The 18,358-nt window shown below is 28.0% G+C and overlaps 1 protein-coding gene across 1 annotated transcript; it reads right to left on the bottom strand.

Annotated features, from left to right (window-relative positions):
• Positions 1–8,722: 8,722 nt before the first annotated feature.
• On the bottom strand, positions 8,723–9,199 carry LOC147807164 (uncharacterized). The gene has a single exon (XM_087168799.1). It carries the CDS (start codon positions 9,197–9,199, stop codon positions 8,723–8,725), a length of 477 nt encoding a protein of 158 aa, XP_087024925.1.
• Between the last annotated feature and the right edge of the window lie 9,159 nt (positions 9,200–18,358).

Raw genomic sequence — 18,358 nt, 5'->3', positions numbered from 1 at the left:
AAAAAATTTTTTTTAGGAAATTCTCTTTTCCGAAATTTAAAATTATGTAATTTAAAATCTATAAACGATAATTGAAATAAAATTGAAGCTTATTTATTTCAATTGTTTTTTATCTGTCTTTAGCAGACTTATAAAAGAAATTAAGTTTCATTCATAATTTTTTTTAAAAAATAGGAAAAACAAAAGCAAAGCAATTTTTAACTTTATTATTTTTAGACTCTTTTAAACACTAACAAATATCATTGAAAATAAATTAAAATTAGAACATTTTTATTTTAAATAAGCTAACACATTTATAATTCAGGAAAAAAGTTTGTTAAAGTTTCAAATTTAAAAATAGTTGTTAAATAAATTTTTTTGTTTATTTTTTTATACGATAACAATAGCACAAATATGTTTACAATTTAAAAAGAAATGCTTCAAAAAAGTGAGCTTGACCCATGAATATAAATTTTATTTAATACTTTGAGCTATTACAAAAGTTAAAGGAATTGCACTAATCTAAAGTATTGTCCAATTTTTAGACCATTTGGGGGCTCCACCCCCTGCTTACTCCAGAAAGAGAATTATTAGAGGATATTTTACGTTTAGTCTTATCGGTTCGGGATTTCGTTTATTGTTTCATAACTCACTTATTGTATTTCACTATTTCGTATCATGTCATATTATTTCCCTCTATTTTATTTATTACATTTCTATTCACAAAATATCCTAAAAAAAAGAAAAAACAGACCGGAAGTCTTGCTGCCCTCCTCTGACGTCATAGAAGAACATGACTACTTCTTTTTTTTTTCGTTGTTTCTGGTTTGTTAGTATATTCTCGAGATGCTTTAATGCATTGCTCCATTGAACTTAGCGTGATATGTCTTAAGGGAATTTGCATATTTTAATTTCAGATAAAAAATTAATGCTTCGTCGCTTAGTGCACTTGCAAACGAATTTTTCGCCATCGAAAACAAATAATTGAATTAAAAAATAAGTCGAAAGATGAAATAAAAAAAAATCAATACAAGCAAATTTTTTACCAGAATTTGAACCAACTTCTTCAAATACAGCCCCCTACCGTTGAGAACATGAAACTCGTATTAGAAAAACATCGATATAATTTTTTTTAAATCTTCTTGTATCAGTGTTATTTTTGTGAAATCGTGATTAAATGAAAAAAATATATTCGAGCACATAATTTTACTTAAATTTCTGGAACGCTTTGAGTTCATGTATGATGAATAATATCATATGACAAGTTATGATATATAAAAGGAATTTGTTTAATTGTATTTTGTTACTTGTAAATAAGTTTAATATTATATATTTGATTGTTAACTAATAAGTTTAAAAATATGAAAATTTACAGAATTTCAAAAAGTTAACAGAAATTTATCTGACGAGTAAAAATGAAAAAAAAACTATCGCAACAGAAAATATTTTTATTGCATATAATCGTTTACTTATAGCTAATCACATGGTTGTGCATGGCATGGTACAGCTTTAAGGTTTGAATTTATCATCACGCTAAATCAATTTTCGGATTAGATTTACTTAAATACCTGCATACCTGCAAGCAACGTCACGTATGTGTCTTGAATCTGATTGGCTGGCCCCCGCATGACGTCTCTTGCAGGCATTCAATTCATTTAATTTCATGAAAATATATCATGTAAATGTCTCTCGTAATATAATTATAATAAAACAAAATCAATATAATAACTTAGAGAAAATGCTTTTTTAATCTCATTATTGTAAAATTGTAATTTTTATTTTTTTATGGTACCCTAGCTTTCAAATCAATGTGAAATACATTTTCAAATTGAATATATTTTTTCTTATAATGTTTTTTTCAATACTATTTACGTAAAAAAATAATTAAAACTTTATGCAGGATGAAAAATAGAAATAAACAGCTTAAAATATAAAAAATTGTAAGAAAAATAGCAAAACTTCATAATAAATTTATTAATTATTTATTTATTATAATAAGTTATGTATTAAAATTTAACTGTTACGAACTCGTCAGAAATTAATTAAATTTTAAATATTTGCTCTTGTGACTAAACATGCTTATTAAAGAAAAGCTGCTGTTTTTAGCTTTCTAATATTTTTCCAGCTATTTTAAGGAGATAATCTATAATTACTTTTCAAACAGAGAATACTTCAATTTATGAACTACGATGTAATTCCATTATCAAAAATGCTTTTTATGTTTACTAGTTATTTCTAACGAAAGATAATCTGTCCCTAGTTCGGTAATTGAAAAAAAATAGTTTATTTACGTATTTTGAATAAATTACTTAATTCATTGTAAAGGAAAAATGAGAGAAAAAAAGACTAAGAAAATTACATCAGAAATTAAAAAAAGCATTCATAAAGTTCGTCATCGAAAAGTTATGTTTAGGAATTTTTTTGCTCTAAAACTTTTGAGTTTCTTCTCTAACCAAACTGCTATATTACACTGTTTTATGTCATTCTGACGTAACTTATTACTGAAATATTTAATCGTCAAAAATATTTCTGCATGTCTTTCAAATTTTGGCATACATTTAATAAAAACCTAAGTTTGAACAGTGAATGCATGATACCCATTTTTGATTACAAAAAAAGATGATTCATCAGGTTAATTTGTATCTGGTACAAAATTTATAAGTTCAAAACTTTTTAAAAAAAATTTAAAAAATGCTTTTTCATGATTTATGTTAGTAGCCGCTAATGAGTTAAACCATTTGCGGAGCCGGTCATTATTAACAAAATAATTTACGTCATGATTATAAGAAAATTCTAGCTTAAATTCGAATTTCAAATTGTCATGACTTTTGTTTTTCTCATTACTGTAAAATTGAACTCACAGATGGTTACAACACACTAAAGAGTACAGAAGGCTAAAAGTGATGAAAAAAGCTTAGTTTTAGAGTATATATTTTAGTTATAAAATTCGGTATTACGAGATGATACAGTTTAGAGAAAATGAATGCTTTTTAAAATTATTAGAAAAAAAAATTGCGAACTTATTTTTCAATATGAAAAAAGTTACTTCAGTGTCGCATTGTTTGTGTATCAAAAATTTACGACGAGCTTCAAACTTTAAGGTCATACTTTAAAAAATCTGCATATTTTTTTAAATTAAAGTACTGTCTGGAGTTGGAGTATTCTTTTTTTCCTTCGCAAAAAAGCTTTGATTACACCCTTAAAAATATAAAATTGAGCTTGAACTGAATTCTATTTTTTACGATTATTAAAAATTGCGATAATACAGAACAGAAAATCTTTTTGAAGAAAATTTATATTATGAATAAGTGATAGGTAAAGAAATATGTAAAAACAAAGGTGCAATTATTTGAAATCTTATTGCTTTCATTTAGTGATATAATACAAAACAGAAGATGGTATAAGGGAAATAAGTAACTGAAGATAATTATTTGAAATTAATTTTTTGTTTAAAAATATATTTCATTTTGAAAAATTGATTTAAGGAACGAATTATGTTCTGGTTTCCCACTATGGAAACATTTTATCTAGACTGCTTTTCGTTATAAGGCAATGCTAGTTCTCACACTTCAAGACAAATCACTAAATGGCTTGGGGAATAATGGCATAAGTATTTTTAAAATAGCCTGCTTCATTCTCTGTTTTCAGTCCCATAGCTGGGAAATAGTGAAAAATTAGCTTGAAGAGACAGAAAGGAACACAGTAAAAAAATTGAAAAAAGATTTTGGAGGAAAAAAAAGTAGTGCAAAAAAAAACCTTTCGCACTCTCAAGTCTAATAGAATCTGATAGAATTGTTTTAAGTAGTTTTTGATAAAATAGAAAGAATTTACGACAGGTTTATCTGTATGATTTTCAAGACATATTGAAATGTACTTTAATTTACGATTTCTATTTTTATTTACTTAGAAAAAGCATTTTTTGAAACCTCAAATTTTTCGATCCGTACTATAAAAAAACATCTAGTTCATTTGTAAAATTTTTTTTGCTGAAAATTTATTTTTTCAATTTAATAGTGTATGAAATTTCAAAATCGTATCATCTATTGTATAACAAAAAAAATTAAAATGCATAATTACACTTCGCAAACATTTTTAAAAATTGCATTTTTCAAAATGAAACTTATTAAATATATTTTTTAAACTTTTCATCGTCATTTCCTTTTTTTCAGTTATTTGAAGACCTCAAAAAATGTTCGATTAAATGAATCGTTATTTTGAATTTGCAATTTTATTTCTTATGTAAAATAATATGTTTCGACTAAAACGTTTCATTGGTTTCAATTTTTTAAACGAAAGATCTTCTTAAAGCAAAAGTGAACTTTCTTTAGTCAAGATAGATAGATAAATAATGCTTTACGAACCAAAAAAAAATCTGAAAAAGTATTTTTTGCGTGGTTTAAAGATTCTATTAAATTGAGTTAATTAGTTTTTTATGCTTCATCTCATTATTCTGTATAAATTTAAGAAGCCCTGGTAACTTAAGAAGTAAGAATTTGATCATTCGAGAGGGAATGCGGCTTTAAAAAAAAATGCTTCCACTAGCGTTTGATTAGTTTTTAACATATTATTATTTTTAAAATTATTTATTCAAATTAAGTTGCATTAAATATTAATTTTGTGTGTTTACCCATGAAACAAAGATAAATCGAAAAGCTTCGAAAGAAAAACCAAATTTTTAAAAAATTATAAGTCAATCATTGAACAAAGCGAGCGAGCAAATAGTTTAAATATCTCATCCGTTGAATCATTAATCTATGAAAAATACTATTGGAAGAATTCTCTAGTTTGATTTTTTAGCATTATATAAAAATTAATTAATGCAAACAGTTTGAATTAAAAATGAAAAATTTAATTACATCTTGATTCATTTTTTAATGGCCTTTCGCAGATAAAAAAAAGACAAAAAGGAAAAAGATCACTCTTCTTGAACTCTGAGTTTTATCTAAAAAAACTTGTTTTTGTTTTTCAAAGAATTCTTGAAAATGAAAAAAAATCTAGTTCATCAGAATATATTAGCTTTACAAGCCGATCATTTTTTTTACAATAAAGATTTATGTGAGGAAAACAGTTTAAAACAATTTTCTTCCAGAAAAAGTCTTAATTTTCCAGATTATACCAAACTTGCCAATCAAACACCTCTGCATTGTAAATAGGTGTATATAGGCGATAATATACTGGAAATCCTTTCTGAGGAGTCTCCTGTAAAATTACAGAAAATAAAAAACAGAAAACTTATGTAAATTTCTTAAATAAAATTTACATAATGCTCAGTAAATGTAATGTTAAGAAATGAAGGTAGTAAAACTCAATAAATTCACTCAGCATCCCCGAGAAATTGAACCAGATCAAATCCATAGTTAGTTTAAAATGTCCACTTCTCCGAATGAGTTGCTACTTAACATGTGAGATAAATATTAACATTTGTTATTGTTGTCGGCCATTAAGGCAGAGGGTGCGATTGTTTTTGTTTTCCAGTATACTCATTTATATTGTTACGTCATTGAATTTAAACTCTTAGCATTTTAATTGTCTGCTAAAAGAAAGGTTTTGAGATTGTTCAAAAGGTCTTTGAACCCTTTTCCACTTCGAAAACACTCTACGACTGACACTTAATTCTTGATTCATTAAATTAATACTTAAATTAATGTACTTGACAATATAAATCCCTGATGTATGCACTTGAAAAAATTTCTCTGCCAGATTATGGTCAGTGGCCGTCAAAATGTTCTCCAGTCATTGACCATAAAAATAAGTTTATGCCTGTAAAGACATCATAACCAAAAAAATACAGGTCTACCCGTAATTTTTTCGCTTAAAATAAATGTTCATTAACCTTAAATTAACGTTATATTTGTAAAAGATATCTTCAGGGCAGGCCAAAAAAATACAGGTTTACCCGTAATTTTTTCACGTAAAATATATAATCATTAACCTTAAATTAACGTTATATTTGTAAAAGATATCTTCAGGGCTGGCCTTGACAACCAGGTGTGAGACTCGGGCTACGCTTTATTCAATTAGGATGAAGTGTGTAATAAAACAATCCGGAGCAAGGCGATGTAGGGTAGTGCTGCTATCTGTCGAGGAGTTAGAGAGTCTCGTATTTATTGTCCGTGTTCATAATTCGTATGTGAAAAATGTTTTTTGGTATCGGCTGGCTTTGAACATTGAACCTTAGTCTCCGTAGCCTGCGGCTGTAACTACTACGAGAAAAGGGTGTGTACCCATAAACTGAGTTCTAAAGATTTAGATAATATCCGCATAAACTAACGGTCAGTTCAGCCAGTTTTGATGAAATTTCTTAGAGTGTAGTTAAATAAGTCTAAAATAGTGATTTCTTCTTCACCTGTCATTTTTTTAAAAATGTATCTAGGAACTTCTTTAACATAGATTTTCGATTATGAATTATACTGTTTCAAATAGAAAAGTATCCATTTAAATCTACAGTTTCTGTTTATTTATTTATTTACATAGTTACTGTACCTTCTCGATCAAGAGTAATAATTTTCTTCCGATAAATTGTTATTTACATTTAAGAAATTACGAGGATTATTTTGAAAGTTTAAAAGCTCTAACTTACGGAAATGGCTATGTGCGGCAAATATTATTGTGACATTATAAACAAATAATAGGAAACTATTACAAAAATGTATTAAAAAATAGTTTAAACAAATATTAATTTTTTCTTTAAATAAATAATAATAAATTAAGTGTAATAAATAAATAAGTGTAATAAATAATTTAATAAATAAATAATAAATTAAGTGTAAGATATCATTATTTTACATTAAGTTTGCGCTGTTAAATCGATGAAAAATAAAATCAACTTTACGGTCTAACGGGAGATTATTTCTAATTTCCACTTTTATTTCTTCTGGGCTTTAAAACTTTTAAATTAAAAATAGTCAAATACGTTTATTTTCTTTAACATAAATTTTCGTTTAATAATTAAAACGAACTTATCAAACTAGTTTACTTTGTGAAACATATTTCAAAATATTTGTTAAAATTTTCTATTTTTTATTTGAATAGTTTAAAAGCATTATAGAAAATATATTTATTTAAACAAAATAAAAACACTTTGAAACAAACATAAAGGCTTTTCAAAATCAAAAGCGTATACGCATATATTTGAAGATAAGAAGTCTTTTTTTTCTTGCAGTTTGCGAAATAGCTAAAATTTTCTGTCTGCAATAACTAAATCAATTCAAAAAAGCAGAATTTAAACTATACAAACAACTGTTATATTAGAAGAACATACATAGTAGTGCAATTTTAAAATGTTAGAGGGAGTTATAAGGCATAAGGTTTTAAGGATTTTACGTCTAGTGTAAAAACCAAAGCAGACTACTTTTTGAAACTATGAAAACTATGGACTTTAACTATAGAATATTTTTAAGTAGGTTTTTTGTACATTGTTTTTCTTTCGTAAATAGTTTATATATTTTACTTTTGTATTTTGTTTTGGTATTTTTTATTCTCTTTTTCTCTCTTCCTGAACTTTTTGCAAAATCTTTGGGGTTCAGAGAGAGCAAATTTAGACATTTGTCGTGCTCTCTCTATAGAAAAGGTTTTGTGTTTTTATGCTTTCCGGAGCTATTACCCCCTGGCGACGTCAGCTTCGGTTGTTATTATTATATCTTTCATTATTTTCATTGTTTTCTTCTTCAAAAATTTCTATTGGTTTCAATTTTATTATAGAGTTTCAGCCACATCGCGCAATTTTCCTTTGGAATTGTAGTATTTAACTGCTTTATACATTACTTTTGATTTTTCTTTTTACTGCGATATCTCATGTTGTTTTTAAAATAATTGTCTACAATTTTCATGAGGGTCCATGATTATATCACACATGATTATATCACACATGTTTTTAACTACAGACTAAGGAAAAAAAGTCGAATTTCATTTCTTAAGCATGTTTTTTTCGCAGACAAGGGGCGGAAGTTTTTAAAAATTTGTTTCTTTTAATTACACTGATACCTAATTCTAGTATATGCACTTGCTCTTAAGATAATAGTTCGAAACATATTTGACAGTCTTCTTAAAGGACTTTTTGTTTCATGCCGTAGAAAGGTTTTTTCAGTGTTTATCGCGTATGAAAAAAGATGCCTTATTTTTACCTAAAAATAGCCATATACAAAAAAAAAATTAAAAAAAGAAAAGTAATTTTCTTTTTGTAGTCTTAAATCGATATCTTCTACTGTATATAAAATAATAATTTCAACGCTGTTAAAATTATGTACTCTAAAAAGATTCAATTGTAGGTTATTTATAATTTTATTGCTATTTATAGCTGAAGGATGTTGATTAATTTTAATATTAAGAGGGTTATTGGTTTGTACAAAAACCACAGGTTAACACATTCGATGAGCTGCACTTTTCAGTTCTGTCAAGATTGTCACTGGATCCACCTGTCTGATGACCTGTTCGATATCAGCCCACAAATTCTCAATTGGATTGAGATATGGTGTTTGTGCGGGCCAATGAAGCAAGGTAAAGTCACCGCTATGTTCTTCAAACCATCTGACGACGAGCTGTATAACAAGGAGCATTGCTAACTGAAAGTTAACAAAACATAACAGGATGTACTTGATCTGCACTAACACTTAAATACCCTTCGGAATTCAGACGTTGTTCCACAAAAATCAAAAGACCCATGCAATGCCAAGAAACATCCCCTGCCTCCGCCAGCTTGAAGTGCTATGGCAATGCAGTGGAGTACCATGTTTTCGTTCTGTTTTCACCATATCCGAACCCAGCCATCTGCACGGTGCAATTGAAAACGCGATTCATCAGACCACATGACCCTTTTCCAGTCATCTGCTGTCCAATTCTTATGCACCTTTGCAAACTGGAGATGTCTGCTTTTGTTCAAAGCTGACAGCGTAGACTTTCGAACTGGTCGTGGGATCCTATAGCCTATACGGTGTAATGTGCGGTGCACAGTTCGTTCAGAGATGTTTGAAGTTTCAGCTTTATTAAGATTCCCCGCTATTTGATGTACTGTTGCTCTTCTGTAGGACTGGACATCTCTGACAAGTCTCCTTTCAGCTCGAGTATTCAATAGCCGGTGATGATCACAAGCCTGATGTTGAGACCAGGTTTTCTGCTTGGTAGTCCACTCTCTGTACACGTTAATAACTGCTGTTCTCGAACACTTCACAAGAGCAGCCATTTCGCTGATGCTAGTTGTGACGCTTCGAGCGCTTACATTCATCCCGCATTCCAACTCAATTAAGTCACGTTTTTTGCAAATATCTCCTCGCGTAACACAGTGCAATTGATGGTTCATTTGCCTTGCATTCACTTTTGTAGCTGTCTCGTCCTTTTGCGGCAACACTGTAATGCAATGGCTCACTTTTCATAAAACGGTTAGGTGGTCATAATAATTTGGCCACTAAGTAAAAATTTTACACACAAAGTTAGGATCAAATACAAGAATTATTATTAAAACTTAGATTATGTTATTTGATGTTATGCTCAAGTATATAATGGTCAATCACTAGGTTAATAAAGGTAATAATAAGATTGAGTTCGTAAGAGCAACATTACAAAAAGTGCTTGATTCATTTTAATTAATTCCCCCTTTTTTTTAAAAAAGAAGGAAAAAAATAAATTATTCTTATTATATAACCGATATTATATGTATAGACGCTAGGATGGTTTGTCGAGTCCAAAACAACGACTTTAGTTTAATTTCCAGTCGATCCCTCTCGTTAAGATCTAAAGAAGCTGTACCTAGAATGTGTACCGGAATTTAGAGCCGCATATTAGTTGGTGGATAGGAACACCCTATCACGCAATGCAGTGATCATCGTTCTAAGTCCACCCCACCCCATTATATACCCTCCCCTTCTTTACTTCTGACATTTTGGCCAGACTTTGATTCCGAAAGTCCTTCGAATCTTTTCTCTTGAAGAGTTTGATACTAAATGCTGTATGCCAACCCTCATCGAAAGTTTGGTCTAAGTCAGAAGAACTAACATCTCTTGAGAACCATTTATGGGTGTGGATTTTCGTAATGAAAAACAAAAAGATTGCTTTTGAAATTTCTTTTCTCATCTTTAGCTTTCGATAAAGGGGATTTGCTTTTTTTAGTAATGCTTTTTTGGACAAAAATGTTTCTATGTCTAACTTGCTTTTAACAATACTTGTTATATCCAAAATCTATAGTTCATGAAAAATTCAAAGGAAATTGTTTTCATCAAATAGTTATAAAGAAAAATAAGGATATATTTATGTATTTTTTTCAAAACAGAAGTTATTTATAACGTAAAACTTTTAGTGAACAACACAAACAAGCGTAGAAAAAATATGAATTTAGTGTTGTTATAATAAAATGTATTTACATTTGATGGAAATAGTACTTTTTTTACATTTTTTTTCCTTTTTTTTAATTTTTAGAAAAATATCTTTCCACAATTTTTTTTAATAATGTTTGTATTTGTAAAGATCATCAATTATAACTAAATTGATAACTGCATGGGACATTGCAAAAATATTGATTTAAAAATTAATGAAAAAAAGAAATACATAAAAGAATTTTTGTGTAATAGTATTAAACTGTTTAGTAAATTACCCAAAGTTGTGTCACACTATAATTTTCTAATGAAAATTCCCTTTTCAAATTATTTTAAAACCTTTCACTTACGATAAAGAAAAACTCCTTTTAAAGTAATAGGAATTCCTGATTTTAACTATACTGATTAATCAATAGTTTCTTAAAAACTACAGGAAAATATTATAAACGAGTAATGAATGAAAATATTAACTCAGATAAAATGTATAAAAATATTCTATTAGACAAAAAGTAGGATTTACAGAATAAGTGACAAAAACCTGTTAACTTAGATATCTTGTTAACTAGAATAATTTATTTTAAAGGCTTGAAAACTAGGACATTTTCTTTTAAAAGCATAGGAAATACACTCTCAGAAATAAATCTTTCCCTTTTGACGATTCAGTAACCCTTGAGCTGTATCTCGTTAATTTTGAGAATCATTTCGTCACGAAATCACGTGATTTGTGACAAAACGCAAACTCTCAAATCTATGACGAAAATGTTTTCTCTATCCGGAACCTCATTGTAAAGCATTGTAGGAGATTGTTAACTGGAATGATGAAACTAGAATGAAGACTACACGATCGAAAATAAATTGACGACACAAGCTAATCAGACAATATGGTGGTCAGAGAGCGGGCCTCGTACCAGGAAGATCCTAGGTTTGAATCCTGCTTTAGGCATGGGAGTAGTATCTCTGCTATGTCTATCCTTCTTGTGTTGTTGGGATGACGTTGATACACCTACATGGCACCCACGATAAAGTGGTTATTAGAAAAATAAATACATCAGACAATGCGAGGTTTATTTTATTATTTGTTTTTGAAAAACGAAATAGAACGACGAAATATTTCTTTTATTTTGGCGAAGTTTATTTCCTCGAAGAAATGATAATAGTTATTTCGTCATTTTGACGAAATTTTTACTCGGAGCATATTCCACTGAACGGTTTCGTCAAAGACGAAGAAAGTTTCGTGAAATTTGAGTATCCATTTCTAACAGTAGAATATTTCATTTTTAAAGCGTGTGATCTAGGATATTTTCTTTTAAAAGCGTCGATATTATAAAAGTAGAATATTATTTTATTCAAGAATTTTGTAACAATAATATGTTCATAGTTCAGAAAAACATAATAATAAATATTTAACTTTATTTTTATCTCAAATACGTTAAATCTCAATACGTTTTTATCTCAAATAAGTTAGGGGCTCTCGTAATCCAACTACTTAAATAAAGAGTTATTTTTCTCAAACGAAAAAAAATATTGCGGTATAAAAAGTTTAATATATGACATAAAATGTGTGAAAATAATAAAACTGTAAATTGTTTTTGTAAACTTATATTAAATATGACAAAAAAAAACAATTGCAAACTTTAACATTCGTAAAGTATGTAACTGTTAAATCTAATTTTGACAGGGAAAAAACAATTTTAACAAATCTGATTTATATAACTTATTTTTTTGGATGTATTGGAATGTGCCTATTGAATAAACAACTTTTTAATAACTTTTTATTATTAAACGATATTATTATGATAATTGAGAACATTTGTTTACGAGCGTTTAACAATATCTGACAGCCAAGTTGTGTAAAATTAAATTATTAATTATTGCAGCTTGTACAAGTACAAGCGTAATTATTGCAGCTTGTTACAAGTCTGGTCGTAAATGATATTTAATTTTATTATGTTCATATAAAAAAGGTTTTTTCATAAACCTATAACAATATTTGACAGACAGATTTTTTAATTTTAACAATTGCTAGTTGGTAAACATTTCTAAAATTGAATATAATTTGATTAGTTAAGTGTTTATAATGTTTAACAAAGCTCCTGTTGGGACATTATAATCATTTTCAATTTATTTAACTTCGTACAAATTCTTCATATTAAAATTTCACTGCATCCTATCGTAGCACATCTGCCATTTGATGCTCATAGACTATGAAAACTTTAGTTTTGAGCTAACAGGTTCCACATTCTCTGAATACTTTGTTGTGAAATATATTTCTTCTTTTTTATTGTTTTTTTTATTTTTTTCTATACGTAAAATTTCAATTTTTATCAAAAAAAAAAAAAAAAAAAAAGAAGAAGATAAATATGCAGAGTTGAGCATTTGATCATATAAAACGTTAAACCAAAAAGCAGCATCTAAAACTCTTAAATGAAATTTTCCTCTATCGATTCGAACAATGAATCAAAAGGAAACTTATTTCATTCTCTTTTTAGATACCTGAAACAAAATATTCAACTTCTTTTTTTTATCAGTAACAATGTCGAATGCTATATTCGTCGCACTGCTTTTCAAAGAAATCGAAATATGGTTTTCAGAAGAGGGTTTGTAATTATTTAGATTTAGCGTATACTCAACTGGGTTTTTTTTCCTTACCGTTCTTTATAAATAATTCTTTTCTCCTGATACTAGTTCTTATTGCTTAATAACAAAAAAATTTTTAAAATTTTCTTTTGAATTTGAAAAGTAGTAAATAAATACAAAAAAGATAAAAAGAGAGAAAAATGAAAAAGAAGAAAGAAAATTAATAAGTTTTATTTAAATTCATAAGAAAAAAAATTGGTATGTATTTTTTAAATTATGTTGTTTTATTCTATTTCATTTTAATAATTTTCTTCTTCTCTTCTCATTTTCCTGTAATTTTTTCCATTATATATATATATATATATATATATATATATATATATATATATATATATATATATATATATATATATATATATATATATATATATATATATATATATATATATATATATATATATATATTATATATTATATATATGTAATACTATACTATTAAAAATACTATTTCAACTTGTTAGTATCGCTTATGGAAAATTGATTCACGTTCACTTTTAGTTGAGATTATTTCATGTACGTGATGTTACCTTATTCCTACCTTTAATAAATTTAGAAATTTTGTCAAAATTAAAATAAAGAACGAATGTTTTTTAACAGTTATAAATTCATATTTAAGTGAATCAAGAAACGATTGTCAAAGTCTTCCGAAATACCATTGATAATAGGAGATGTTTTAACCTCAGGTGGGTATGTAGGTTGGTAGGTATTTTATTTACGTCGCACTAGAGCTGCGCAATGGGCTATTGGCGACGGTCTGGGAAACATCCCCGAGGATGATTTGAAGACCACAATTCACCACAATGTGGTCTTCAAATCATCACATGTCACCACAATTTCGTTCTTCTGCAGAGTGGATGGCTCCTCCGCTTTAGTAGCCTGACGACCTGAGAGTGAAGTCGAGTACCTTACGGTAGAACAGTTTAACGAGGACCGATACCGCCCACCCTCGGTCCCTGCGTAGGCTGATTAAAGTGATCAACCTCCCGCTTACTGACGGCAGCCAGTGACGCTTGACTTCGGTGCTCTGCTGGGAACCGGATCTTTACGATCAGTTCACTGTGGGACATTTTAACCTCAGAGAGGAAGGTTGGGAATTACATTAAGCTACTAAACTCGTGCTAATTTTGAATTTTAGGTTCAGTCTGATTTTTTTCTAATGTTTACATAGAGAGCATTTGCTTAGATATAAATTTTTAAACATTTGTATGACATAGAACTACGTAATACACTACATTAATAAGCGAAGTTTCAGTGTTGCATATCAATTATCTATGATGTAAATAAGAGGAAACAAAAATTCCGAATTGAAAAATTTACATTAGTTAATTAATCTTAAATTTATATTTTTTGAAATATTTTCCAATCGCATTCAACGTTTCAATTAAAATAAAAATGTCTAATTAGGTTTGTTAGTTATCATAAAAACTGCATTTGTAAAGTATACTACTTGCACCTTATGCCAGATCATACACTGCGAAAAAAATATTGTCGAAATTACTAGTAAATGGTAAAATTTACTATATTTCTGGCTTCAAACATCAAAAAGGCTAGGTAATTTTTAGCGAAACGCTTTGGTAATAGTTTTGGTAAAATTAACATTAAAATATGGTTTTATAATACATGCTATAAAATATGGAAAAATGCGTTAAAATATGGTATTTTTTCATGAAACCTTAGAGAATGGCATAAAAACCATTTTTTTCGATTAAATTGACTTTTTTGTATTTTTTAATAAGTGTGTGGTAATTAGAGCGATAAATGAAGAAACATTTTTCACTTAACTGGTACTATTTGATCAGAAGAATTATAAATTGAATAGTTTAAATACCGTATATGTTGGATATATTAACCAGAATTATGTTTGATTGTTTTTTACACACTGCATGGTAAATTTAACAGAATTTTTTACCCCGTGTAATTGTATAATACATTACATTGATAAATGAAGCAGCAAAAAAAAGAGCAGAGATTATTTTGTCAGAATTTAATTCCAATAGCTAGAAATAAAAAATTTTAATTAAAAATTTTAGCCTCCAATAACTCCCAAGAATCAAATATTAAAATGTAATGTTTTAAATATTTTTCAATAACTCTCAAAAATGCAAGTAAATTAGTAATTTCTTATTTTGTAAGGCATTCATTTAAAAAATCTTATTTTGTCAATTATCTTCTATAGAGTTTCTTACTTCTTTTATTAAACCTTAGTTTCAAAAGAAATGAATTAAAGTCCCAGATAAAAATTATTTTAACCAAGAAAAGCTCACTTGCCTCGAGGGAAAATAACAACCACCAAGAAATAAAAAAAAATAACGTCTTTCCAATTTCCAGCATTCTATCAAAAAGTTTCATTTAAAGCTTGCCAACATAAAACTAAGGTAGAAAGATACAAGAAAAAAACAGTTATTTCAATTAGAACTCTTTGACTATTTTAGAAATCCCTAATCTTATTTAGAATCGATTTTTCCAATCTATCTTTAATTTCACCATATTTTTGGTAAAGTTCAAAACTATTTTGCTTTATTTTTTGCTTTTGAGAAACTTAAAAGTTAGGTTTAAACAGTTTAATGAGATATTTTCTTTATTTTATCAATGAAGTAATCATTCGTTTGATCTTATCCACACTCTTATAAAACTTAAATTTCAAGAACTTGAATTATTGATAGAAGTTAATTCTGAAGAGTTTACTTTGAAATTCTATTCTAAACTGAGCATATTGAAAAGAATTGTTAACTAGAACTTACATTTTTATAAAAAAAATTTTTCAATTTGTATATAAATAAGGTTATTATACTTTGAAAAATTTAGTGTTGAGCTTAAAACTTTTGTTCAAAATTTAAACATGAATTATTTTAAGTGTTGGTTGCTTTGAAATGGATTCTCATAAATCTTTTTTCTTTTTAAGTAACAGAAAGTTTGTGAAAAGAAGTAAGAAAATTTAATCGTTGATGTTCTTTATTTAATAAAATAAAAATTTCTTGTTGTATTTCAAAACTTATGAAAGAAATTTCAAGCAAATCTATGAAAATTTTGCAAATGCATTAATGAGTTGACTTCTAACCAGTACGTTAATCATTTTTGAATAAAAAATAAATTTGCAATTTATTATTATTTGAAGGAACATTTTTTGTTGACACCAAATAAAGAATTCATATACACTTTGAAGGATATAGTTAAATCTTAGCATTAATTCTAAAGATTGCTTACACAAAACGCACGGCGTTTTCACATCAATTAGGAATTATTATTCCTTCCAAAAACACAACTTTTGGCGTACTTTGAAGATTGTTTACAAACGATAATGAAATAACGTGAGATTTTTAAACTCTTGCACGCTGCCACACATATAAAAAAACAAGAAAAGTGCGTTATTACGAAATGCATTTTAAGTTGTGTTAGAATAAGTTTATCTTTCAATTTTTAAATACATTTCAATTATATTAAATCCACTTCTTTTCTGTTAAGCTTAACTCAAATTCCTCCTCATATTCTCTCTGCTCTTCGTTTGTATGTCTGATTTTCAAACTAATTTTATTTTAAAAATTAATGAGCACGCTTCCTAAAATAGCAGCTCTTATTTTAAATTGTATCGAAAAAATCACTTTACTGTTTTTTACCTGTGACAAATCCTATGATTATAAAATTTTAATTTTACTGAACATCAAAAATTGCGGCATTTTTTTTTAATAGCAAAAGTCACGTAAAAGAAATACTTGCGTTTTTTTGCTACACCATACGTGATCAACATTTAGCATTTTAAGTGCAATTTTTAGCGTCCGTACTATTTATATCCGTATCGAATCCGTACTATTTATATCCGTATCGAATACGTGGTGCTGCCATCTACCCATGGTATTCTAAGCTAAAACGTATTTTTTTTTCTGTCGAAATATTCAAGTTCAAAAACGTCATATATAAACAAAGTTGCGGCACATCATGAGAGCACATTATGAGGATGAAATTTGCAAAGGAAGCCATGCCCAGAAATATCACCGTACGTAGTTAGAGGCGTTTCCCGATTATGGCCTGTTTAGAAGCATACAGAAAATTCATAGTAGAGAAGCGCCCTCAGCGGCTTTTGACGACATTTCCGAGCATAATTTTCTATGCAATTGTTTAATCATGATGATGTGCCCTAACACCCTTAGATGTTTGTCGCAACGTTTATGCCACACCCTCCTGTGTATAACGTTTTAAAAGTTGTACATTTCGACAAAAAAAATTGTCTAAATATATTATTTAAAAAATAGTAGGTCAGAGAGAAGAACTGATTGCGAATATGAAATTAAATCTCATGAAACAGAAGAGAAAAAAAAATTGTTTCCCAACTCTATTCATTTAAGATATTATCTATAATTTTTCCACATGCAAATTATGCAGATTTTCTTGTAAATGAATAAGTAAATGGATGCTTATTTTCAACATGAACATGCTTTTTTTATTATTGTATTTTCTAAACAAAGAACTAATTAATACGCATTTTAGTTATGTGCCAAATAAATATATGGAATTGTATTTTAGGAGTTACTTTTAATGAAGATAATTAGAGCTTTTCTTCCTGGAAGACGTTAATTAATATTAAATAACTAATACGTATACAATTTACCTTGTTTTAATCTTCCCTGTTAATTAATGTTATATATAATTTTAACAAGCATTATTTTTTTTTACAAATTGTTATTATTATAATGATTTTAAAAACAGGCAACGAAACTCACGCTTTAAACACTGTATTTTTAGTTCAGTAAGAAATATCCTGTTTCTATTCAAAATGTTTCTAATTATCTCTGATAACGAAATGCCTAGCATGGCTTTGCGCTATAGCCACTGAATTAACCTACATATTTGGTCGAGTAGACCATAATAGTAAGATTCTATTTAATTATAAGCCTCTTATTTTTCGAAAATCCTTGCAAAATTTTTGCATATTTTAATTAAAACCTTTACTCTAGAACAGGTAAAAAACATCCCATTATTAAAGGTGAATTCTCAAAGATTAGCAACAGAAGTGTGAATGAAATTAATAATTCCCCATATTGCTTTCAACGGGGTCTTACATATTTCCCATTGCATTTCTAGAATAAACTTTAAACCCCAGACATCGGAGTAAAATAATTTCTTAAAATATTTGCTATAATGGCATCGCCATCAAAGGGAATACGTAATTAGCAGCGTTTCTACTTACAAGCAAGCAAAAGTAATTAACATCCTAAAACTTCTTGAAAAATTACTCTCTTTTGTTAGAAGCCTTTAATTACTTCATCTCCGGTGATTTATTTGGCGCAACTTTTTAGAGGAATTGTAACACGTCATAATAGACGAAGGCCATATTTAACGTAAATTTACTTGTCTGGTAATAATTAACACCATTTCTTTGGCAGTGTACCACTCAGAAAACGCCAAGCCATTCATGAAAACAAAATAATTTGGAGCAAAATTTT

The sequence above is a fragment of the Parasteatoda tepidariorum genome, chromosome 7 (genome assembly GCF_982258835.1).
Source record: "Parasteatoda tepidariorum strain Cologne lab strain chromosome 7, Ptep-v5.0, whole genome shotgun sequence".
In the NCBI taxonomy this organism is placed as follows: domain Eukaryota; kingdom Metazoa; phylum Arthropoda; class Arachnida; order Araneae; family Theridiidae; genus Parasteatoda; species Parasteatoda tepidariorum.
The sequence above is the reverse complement of the archived record's forward strand: the minus strand, read 5'-3'. Positions and strand labels throughout refer to the sequence as shown.

Bases quoted from the DNA above. Each gene is read 5' to 3' on its own strand.
- LOC147807164 (XM_087168799.1), bottom strand. From the start codon at position 9,199: ATGAATGTAAGCGCTCGAAGCGTCACAACTAGCATCAGCGAAATGGCT.